Below are 11,128 nucleotides of genomic sequence, written 5' to 3'. Positions count from 1 at the left end.
TAAACATGTTTGTATCTAGACTAAACATGTTTGTATCTAGACTAAACATGTTTGTATCTAGACTAAACATGTTTGTATCTAGACTAAACATGTTTGTATCTAGAATAAATAAACATGTTTGTATCTAGAATAAATAAACATGTTTGTATCTAGACTAAACATGTTTGTATCTAGACTAAACATGTTTGTATCTAGACTAAACATGTTTGTATCTAGACTAAACATGTTTGTATCTAGAATAAACATGTTTGTATCAAGAATAACCATGTTTGTATACAGAGAAAAATTTTGACAGGTAGTTCATGTGTTAAAACCTTCGGAACAACATTACATACACTATATCGCTAGTGTAAATGACACATTGCCTCCATTAATCTGATAAATAACATAGAAACACAAGTGTCGTAAGAAGACAATTATGTGATTCGTGCCCGGTCTGGCCTAGAATTCACTAACTATGGCATCAAATCGACTAGCTGAGAAAAGTCCAGAGATAGATCAAATAGATCTATATAAAATAAATGCCATACATTTTATCAATGACAATGCATGTTTGGTACCACTTGCATGGACGTACTGTATACATGTATATATTGTTTGTTGAATGGGTTGGAAACTTAAACACATGGATATCTACTAGAGTCAAATACATGTTCGATTTTAGAAAATGATTGTTAAAACATCCCTTCAGTGGCTTCACTTGCAAACCTCCGCTAGTAGATTTTTTTCGCCTCTTTGAACAAATTCGAAAAGAATTTAACATCATTGTTATAATTCTAAATGCATCCTTGATTGTTGCAATGTCTGTTCTCCGTTTCGTTTTTTATATGCATTCGTACTGTATTTGATGAAAAGAGAACTTCTGAGAGAACGTTCTGTGAGCCAGGTTCTGAATAAGCGAGTACATTTTTCAATCACCTGCTAAACTTTGTGAGTGGCAAAAATAGGTAGTTTTGATTCTTAGTGATGGAAAGCTATACTCTCTAAGCACCGATAGATTTGACTTTAGTCCCCACAGCTTTATTCTGGTGAAATACGTTCATATAGTCCCTTTTACGGATCTTTATCTGAAGCAAATATATTCATTACACTCCCACTATATAGAATGAATACAGGACTACTCAGGTTTATTTTTATTTGATGTTTTATTTTTTATTGGCTTCAACCCATTAAATGCCAATTTAAATCTAATTATAAATAAGTACCTATGAATTTTTATCAATTTTATATCAGTCTACCTGTTTAATGTTGAACAGTTTCAAAGCAATCAGAAGAAATTTAAACATAGATTGAGAACTAATGATCGAAATCCATGTTTATCACTGGATTTTAAATCAGCGTATTACTTCAGTCTACTCCCAGTAAATGTGACTTTCGTAATATTTTAGAATGTGAATGAAGTAGTAAATTGGTTTCCAATATTTTACCAAATTCTATTCAACATTCCGAGTCGTTTATGGAAACCTCCAGGATCCCTCATTTACAATACTCCTTATTTGCATTCAGTATTTCACATCTTTTTCAAATAGCATGTGCACTATGTCAGATTCTTAGGAATTGGAAACCGAGTGATTTATTTTCTATTTCTTTAAAAAGAAATAGGCTGCATATTAAATGTTTTTAAAAAGGTGATTCATTGATGTATCTTTTCACCTGAAAATGAAAATTCTGTTCCTCTGAACGACTGTGCCTGATAATTTGTTTAAGACTTTAAATTTGTGAAGTTGATTGTATGAAAACACAATATAACATGCCTTTGAATGTCACCATACCAGGCAAGGTTTTCATCACTGCCGAGTGCTATGAACTCGTTGATATTTTATCAGTGCAAATCTTCTTCCCCTTTAGTAGAGAAATCTACGTTCTGAGGTGTGTGACCGACATAGGGGGTGATGAAATTAGCATCTAGCTGATAATGTGTGTCACCAGAAAGTGGGGTCCAACTTTACTTGTAGATAAGGCCTTGTGTCACTGTCTAGCAGTGAGACGATTTCTTGTAGTGGTGTAATACTACACAAGGTGTGCCAGCAATAGAAATTCAGAGATTGCTCTGAATTCAACTTTGTTTTATTAAGTACCCAACTATCTTCTTAATTATCTGCCTGATCTGATGGTACAGATGAATACCACTATTTCTGTTGACACTAATCTGATTTCTGTTTTATTCACCTGCGTATTTCCCCATTTTAAAGCCCCAACCTATATCCCCAACTACAATGTACATGATATATATGTAGATATCTGCTTGTGCTACCCCACGTCCCTCCCATCTATCCATCCGAGCTGTATAAAAGATCAATCCCAATATACAAGATCACCTTGACCCCCTCCCCAAACCCATCCCCAAATATACAAGATCACCTTGACCCCCTCCTAACCCATCCCCCTATATACAAGATCACCTTGACCCCCTCCCTACCCATCCCCCAATATACAAGATCACCTTGACCTCCCCCAACCCATCCCCCAATATATACAAGATCAACTTGACCCCCCCTAACCCATCCCCCAATATACAAGATCACTTTGACCAACCCATCCCCCAATATACAAGATCACTTTGACCAACCCATCCCCCAATATACAAGATCACTTTGACCCCCTCCTAACCCATCCCCCAATATACAGTATAACATAACTTCCACCCGTCACTGTACATGGGCTATTATCCCCTACACCCAACCTCCTTTACCCTAATATTCACAGTATAAGACCTATATTACATGCAGAGCAGCATGTTTGTATCCCCCTAACACATATATACATGTAAACGGGATATGTTACACATACATATGTAGACACAAGATTTAGACACATGTATTACATAAGACATATCCAACATAAATTTAATATGATAGACTTATCAACATCAAACTAATATCAAAAGCTCAATCAATCCCGGTAACTGAAATGTCCGGTAATCAGTTTGGCTTTAATTTATGATCATAGATAACAATTTCTGGACCCAATTTTAATTAAATTGTTTACTTTTAATCCACAGCAAAAGAAAATGTCTGTTTCTCACTGAAATTGTATAAGGTTCTATTACAATAATTGCTTTACCAGGTTTTGTTTGTTTGTGTTTTACGTCCTATAAATAGCTATGGTCATTTAACTCATTCACCCCTGAAGACACATTTGAGCTCTTCCAATTCAAAGGTTGGAATAGTTCATTACGAAATTTCAGGGGTGAATGACTTAAAGATATGCAAGGTTTTGGTGGTGGAGGAAAACTGAATTACCCGGGGAAAAAACACCTACCTGTGGTAACTATTTGGTGACGGCCCCAAGTAGGGCCTTGAATCTGCAATCCATTGCTTTACTAGGCTAACAATTCATTACAACATAATATACATATGCTTGTATATATATAATGTTCTCATAAAAAGCTGGTTGTCGACAAATTAGCCTGCCATTCATCAACTTTGAACTGGCCATTTTTTCAGAATACATATAGGTCAACTGCAGCCAACTTCCACTAATGTACATTGTAGCAGACTCATTACAGTTTTTGTTGAAGTATTTTGAACATTTTAACTTCCTGACATGAAAAAGTCTACTTACTTGATTTGAGATGGAGATGGATGATATTTCAAAACAGATTACACTGTGTCATTATATATAAGTGGCAAATTTACCGCAGATAAAAGAGGATTACACAAGTAGATGAAATGTGTTAATAGCTATTACACAGGCAATGCTATTATAAAACCTTGTCAGCTTAACAAAAACTTTATGCAAAACTTTTATCTATTGATACTGAATAGTCTGAAATATTGAATACCATCATTTAAACTGAATGTAGATCGGAAATGGTTCTATGAGACAAAAGAGAAACTCATGAACTTAGAATCATTTTCACAACTTAATGATAAAAACTAGCACTCCAAACTTTTGTCTGCATGAGTTGAAAAGCTAATTACCAAACTTTTGTCTGCATGAGTTGAAAAGCTAATTACCAGACTTTTGAACCGTCAGTGTGAAACAACTTATGTATTCACTGGTAACACCAGATTTCTTGACCTTGGAAAATATATTAGTTACAGTCTCCAGTCAGGAACGTAGTGAAATCAGATATGTTAATTATACCGATAATTACTACATATATCAGGCCTTGGCAAAAATACTCGTCCACTCATTCTGACGAGTGAAAATAACATGGTACCGAGACATCACTGATTCAACCTACACTATTTGTCCATATAAGGAAAGGAAGGGTTCAGCAACACTGTTTATGTTAAAAACGCAATATCCTGATAAATTTATCTTTGCTAGCCAAGGGTTATGATATGTTATTCCTACTCTACACGAAGAGTAGGTAGATCGTACCGGATCGTAACCCTTGGCTTGCGAAGAAGCTATGCTGTGTTGACCTTTTTTATAACAATCATCTGTAAAATTCTCTTTTCCAATCTTCCAATAATTTTTGAAGTTTAAGTAACAATATAGGTGATTTGAAGTCCCTTTATATGCGTCTGTAGTTTTATTTAAAATTTTGAATTTTCTGAAATTATACAGGATGACAAATTTATGCTACAGACTGTACTTTGTTTAGCTAACAAAAACTTTAAACAAATGGGTCCATACATATAATGATTATATACCTAAAAGAAAGCTAACCAGACTGAACAAATGGGTCCATACATATAATGATTATATACCTAAAAGAAAGTTAACCAGACTTTGAAGAAACAGGTCCATACATTTAATGATTATACCTAAAAGAAAGCTAACCAGACTTTGAATATACCTAAAAGAAAGCTAACCAGACTTTGAACAAACAGGTCCATACATAATTATGATTAAATATATAAAAGAAAGCTAACCAATCTTTGAACAAATGGGTTCTTACATATAATGATGAAGAAGAACTGTAAAAGTCAAGATTATTCTCCTGGTTGTTTTTTTTAAATATATTTGATTTTCTACTTTCCCTAATTTTTCTCAGAATTGTAACAGGAAACAATCAATGTGTCATATAATGACCAAAAACAAACCCTTTAAGTTCAATCTTATTAGGAAAATGCTTCAAAGGACTTTCACAAGTTTGTAATGAAGATGTTGGACTTTACATTTGTATGTGCATGACTGTAATAAATATGTACTTGTGTATGACCCGAGACTGGCGAGAGTAACTTACTATTACACGTGGTCCTGAAAAAATCTCCACAATACAATTATGTTCATTTTATTCATGTATATACATGACCTAATTAGGTATCTTTCACAGGAAGGTCGGCAGATAACGGATATCACTCAATACAGTATGATACCTTATAAAGCAATTCTTAAGTAGTTGAAATTGCCTGGGAAAGCTGTTTGGCTCCATGCAGTGATCACGAGAAGCTTGTTTTTGTATCAAGAGAACATAAAAACTACAAGGTGGTCAACCAATTTTTCTTCAGGTGTTTTTAAATTACCATGTTCCTTCGTACATGCACATTGTTCACTTGAGGGGACTGCAATTTGGAAAACAAAAATTATTAAACCTTAATATTATTACCTTTGAAATATGTATTTATGTATTTAGATAAAAGACTGATTCATGTCCAGAGAGGTTGAATAGGGGGGACTCCATCCTAAGGGGTTTTCAAATTGGGTGAAATCTGATGCTTGCTGAACAGAAGGTTTTGCACAAATTTGAAAATCTTCATGGTGAAATCTTATGTGCATTCCAATCACCAGAATTAGCCCAGAAACCATAAAAAGGTGTTGATTCTTGAAGTTTGTATATATATATATACGTATCATGGTATGGAATGGTTCCAATTTCATGAATCCCTTTAAAGTCCCGTTGTGATATCACACATGTGTGATGTGTGATGGGGTGTAAGAAATTTCTTATGGCCCTTTCGTACCCAGAACAGTTCTGTCGTACTCGTATACAAAGTAAGGAATGAGATAGATATGGACTATTAAAAGGTCTCTAGTATCATATAGTGTAAACTGACTTTACTGACACTAGATTTTCAAGACATCTTAGAAGATCTGTTGTAAGGAAACACTTTGTTAAAATGACATTTACCCCCACATAAGTGACAAGAGTGAAGAGTATCACAATAATTCCATTCCTCTTGTGATGTTGGTCCATCAAGACAGATTTTCTTACACACCGTCTTATCTGACCCTCTTGACAAGTTTATGATTTATTATCTTCATTTTCTAAATCAAACCATATTTTACCTGTGATATACAAGCAGGCTTTGAAAATAAAGGATCTGAAATGATTGTCTATTTCATTGGAGATAGTGAAACAATTCTAGAAGTTTCATTGGCACAATCCTCTGTCAAATTAAACGTTTCGGATCAGTGAGGTTCATAAATCTAAGTCAGTACCTGGACATGTGCTGATGACAGTGTTTACTTATCTATTTTCTTTGTCTACAGAAACTTAGGGTTATTGACACATATAATGTACTACACATAAGTCATCTGGTACAAATCTTGATTCCTTAGATGATAATCCAAGAGTAAATACATCACTTGATACCTCTACATTATCTCCAGTACAGTGTAGACCTACACTATACACTGTACATAGCTTTCACTGTAGCAGTTAATTTTATTGTAAGCTTAACCTTTGGTTTTGTTTGTGTCTTACATCCTATTAACACATTCACCCCTGAAAACACAGTTAAACTCTAAACAGCTATGGTCATCTAAGGACGTGCCAGGTGATTGGTGGTTCAGGAAAGATTTGAGTTTCCAGAGAAGAAACACCGACTCATATTATGGCCAGTACCTGGCAACTGCCCCACGTAGGCCTTGAACCTGCGACCCAGTGGTGGAGGGCTAGTGGTAGCTTACTTAACCCCCATATATCAGTGCTTTCAGTTGACCTCTGCCATTTAGCAACTACAGAAGTCGAATTTATTTTATCGCTTCCCCTAAATTTTGGAGGGTCAAATTAATACACATGCCAAATAGACAAGACCTTTCAAACCAAAGAGTTGAGGCTTGTTTTGGAAAGTCAAAAAGATACTATCAAGTATATATATGTACTGTATCATGTGCCGATTCATCAATGCACTGATGTATTCAAATTTGATAACACGTTAAAATGTTTGTTCTCTAAAATAAGGTCTCTTACAGTATTGTGATCAGGATTCTTGAGTGTTGATGTATGTTTATGACTACCAAAAATGAGATTTGACTCTTGTTTATATACGAGAGAACACGACTATTTGACAGTAACTACGAACGTTTTTTTCAAGGAAAATGTTATATAACTACTGAAACTGACTGAAATCCTGTACCATACACGATATATAAAACAGAATATAATATAGCTCTTTCATTATATATATATGGGTTAAGTTTAGGATAGAGAATTCCCACCTGACTGATCTGAAAAGGGTTTATAGACATATTCCCTTTCCTATACAGTGAAACCTTGTATAAAATTATTTTTTCACCAAACAAGCTTAGCTAGACTCAGGTAATACAGTTTTAAAGAAGATGTTCAAGGATTATGCACTATCAATTACATCATTATAAACTCACAAGAACTTGGTGAACTCTAAACAACATTAAATGATTTATGCACCGAAAAATCTATCTATTAAGTCTTAGGTCAAAGAAGTAATACAGACGGTAAAATCCCATATAACACTGGATCCTAATGGAGGTATGTCCGTAAGATACGAATTACTTAAAATAGTATATGGGGCAAAAAAGTGATTCCAACAGTGTGGACAAGTTTAGGTTGTCAAATTTTCGGAGCGATCCGCTCCTTTATCAAGACACAGCTGTGAAACAGAACAGTTACATGTACATATACATCATATTACAAGAAGATAGAACTGATATACTTTAATTGAAAATATAGCTATTATATTAAAAAAACAATAGTCCCCTCGACTAAAGACAGCTGAAGGCAGCAATTAAGCTGAGAACATCGAGGACAAGGAACGCTGATGTAGAGGACCTATTCTTGCGCAAGATGCACTATCATATAAAGTGAGTCAACGAGAGATAAGCACCAGAAAGAAGGGACGAGATATCAAAAACGTGGAACATGTGCATGTTGGAATCTGACCCGGTTATATATATATACCTTACACTACATCTGGACGGAGTAGAATTATGTGAGATGTAAGAAGGATTTATCATAATACTTGAGATGGAAGTAGGATTATGTGAGATGGAAGTAGGATGTGAGATGACAGGAGGATTATGTGAGATGGAAGTAGGATGTGAGATGGAAGGAGGATTATGTGAGAGGGAAGTAGGATTATGCGAGATGTAAAGAGGATTATGCGAGATGTAAAGAGGATTATGTGAGACGAAAGTAGGATTATGTGACATGTAAAGATTATGTGAGATGGAAGGAGGATTATGTGAGACGGAGGTAGGACTATATGGGAAGGAGGGAGGATTATGTGAAATGAAAGGAGGATTATGTGAAATGGAAGTAGGATTATGTGAGATGAAAGGAGGATTATGTGAGACAGAAGGAGGATTATGTGAGATGGAAGGAGGATTATGTGAGACGGAAGGAGGATTATGTGAGACGGGGGTAGGATTAGAATTTTGTTTTTGTGAACAAAAACATATGTCTCCCCTTATTTATTAGTCAATAGACAAACTTCAGCATAAAAAATTAACAAAGGGCCATATATCTTTATATAGTGGGGCATGAGACCCGAATTTAGAATGTGACACTCCTACTTCCCAAGATACATTAAAACTATACCAAGTTTGGTCAACGTAGGTGATATAACATGGAAGTTATGCTGTGGACAAACTTTGATATTAAGAATAAACAAAGGGCCATAACTCTGTATATAGTGGGGCACAAAACCTGATTTTAGTGTGAAAGATTCCACCTTCCCAAGATACATAAATATGGTAGGTAAAATAACATGGAACTTAGGCTCCGGACAAACTTCAGTATTAAAACTCAACAAAGGGCTATAACTCTGTATAAAGTGGGGCACGAGACCTAGTTCCAGTACACTGCACACTTTCTGTGGGTAATACAGGTATACTTCAAGTTTGATTAAGATATCTTTAATGGTTTAGAAGTTATGCCGTGGACAAAATCTGTATAAAAAATAAACAAAGGGCCATACCTCTGTATATATAGTGAAGCAAAAGACCAAATTTCAGTGTAGAGACAAAAGGAGAATTGTGTAAGATGCAAGGAGGATTAAGTGAGATGGAAGTAGGATTATGTGAGATGGAAGGAGGATTGTGAGATGGAAGGAAGATTATGTGAAATGGATAGAGGAATAAGTGAGATGGAAGAAGGATTATCTGAGGTGGAGCCTTACTTTTCTAGTCTGTTTCCAAGCTCTTCTGATGAGTCACACTTTACAACATTAAACAAATCGTCTACTTCCAATCTCCTCTTATATCCTGTTGAGAAAGTTGGGTTAAGCCACCTGAAATAATAAAGCATTGATGTTATTGATTATGATTTCCTGAAGAGTTTAAACATAATTCGAAATCTTTAAACATACTTGATCAACATTTGGTAATTACACATCTACATTTAAACACTTTTTGTTTAATAATTATAAGCATGTTGGTAACCATAACATATTCTGGGGTATTAGGTCCAAAAGGTTGGTTACTATTGGCTGTGAATTTTGAGATGGGTGTCACAGGTATGCATGTCACTTGCTCTGTGATGTTGCTCCAACGTTATTTCTGATGTGACGCCTCTTGTATGTCATCTTTATATAGAACTAAATTATAAATGACCCCAGGTTTGGGTATCAACTCGCCAAACAATCACCCAGTGCTTGAAACAAGAGTAAATGGCAAGCTTTATGAAAGTATCGTACTTTCTTAAATACATTTGAAACAGTGATTTCCTTATACAAATAATTTGTATAATATACATTACAACAGCATTCGAACAAGAAAGAGTCAGATATTTTCAACTATAAAACATGCCTAAAATTTAAGTTGTTTTGATATCCCAATTTATCATCAACTACCCTCCAAATATTATTGAGTGTAATAAGATGAATTTCATCACTAGCCAAATGTCTGGTATCTAAATGTAGAGGTTAAATTTGCCTAGAAGTATTTTTTAAAAACTGTCTGAAAATTGTCACTACAGTAGCATCCAGTGACAGCTAAAAAGAAAATTGAGAAAGAAAAAAAGGAATCTATGACCAAGTGAGTTCTGCATGCGAATGTTACAATGGGTCATAAACAATGAATGATAATTACAAATGTATATTAAATTCAACTGACAAAAATGCAGCAAGTCAGATAAAATATACCGACCTGTCAACAGGTCCAGTACACTCTGCCGATTGAGCTATATAGCTGTAAAGACCTATAATAGCTCTATTGACCTATCTGATTAGGTCTTTTGAGCTATTTTCAAGTGATTTTCTTTTTTACGGAAAACGAAACAAAGTCGCTTTTAAAAGAAGATTGTATCATTAGGTTGATAACAAAAGACATTAAATTTAAGGATTCTTTTTATAAAATAATGATGTAAAAAAATCGGAAATTTTACATTTATGAACAATGAAAATAAACATCTAACCACGGACTTAGATAACATCTAATCTAATTCCGTGATCTAACTATGCTTTTTGTAGTCAACATTACCATAAACCTTATTGTTTTATGCGACTTTGCTTTAATTAAATGAAAATTGAAATCCGAGAAAATATAGCTCAATACAGCTATAATGTATAGGTGTATATAGCTATATTAGTATATATAGGTCTTTATATCTATATAGCTCAATCGGCAGAGTGTACTGGACCTGGTCAACTGGGTGATAAATTCATCATTAGCTAATTAGTCCGTCGAAAGTTACGCATAACAATGGTTCTAATAATGAATTCTAAGTAAAAACTGAAGTCGCCTGAGCAGTGACAAAGTGATTGTGACAAAGTACTTACTTATTTCTGTTTTGACAAAAACGTTTGCCCTCTACAGTATACACTGTTGCACGTGTTAGTTATGCAAAAAAATGATGAAAGAAATAAGGAAATTTCAACTTACCAAAAGAAAACCTTAGATATTGGATTTGCCGTGAGCAAAGGGTTAGGATTATGGTGTCGAATAGTTTCATCCATGTTTGGTGTTACATACAAAATCCTAGAATAAACATTGCTGTCCTCTACATCACCCGCCGCTCGCGATCGCTGACTGA

At 34.7% G+C, this 11,128-nt stretch overlaps 1 protein-coding gene across 5 annotated transcripts in view; it reads right to left on the bottom strand.

Annotated features, from left to right (window-relative positions):
• LOC110465236 (multidrug resistance-associated protein 4-like) overlaps window positions 1-11,128 on the bottom strand; it is a 131,730-nt gene extending 120,602 nt beyond the window's left edge. For all 5 annotated transcript variants that reach the window (XM_021520936.1, XM_021520935.1, XM_021520932.1 and 2 more), the window contains exons 1-2: window positions 10,978-11,128; window positions 9,276-9,386 (exon numbers count right to left, since the gene is read on the bottom strand). In XM_021520936.1, the coding sequence (XP_021376611.1) occupies window positions 9,276-9,386; window positions 10,978-11,051 (185 nt within the window). In that variant the 5' untranslated portion in view covers window positions 11,052-11,128. The remainder of the gene's footprint in view (window positions 1-9,275; window positions 9,387-10,977) is intronic.

Source organism: Mizuhopecten yessoensis, unplaced genomic scaffold (assembly GCF_002113885.1).
Source record: "Mizuhopecten yessoensis strain PY_sf001 unplaced genomic scaffold, ASM211388v2 scaffold11065_2, whole genome shotgun sequence".
Lineage (NCBI taxonomy): Eukaryota > Metazoa > Mollusca > Bivalvia > Pectinida > Pectinidae > Mizuhopecten > Mizuhopecten yessoensis.
Note: the sequence above shows the minus strand (reverse complement) of the source record. Positions and strands in the feature narration are given on the sequence as shown.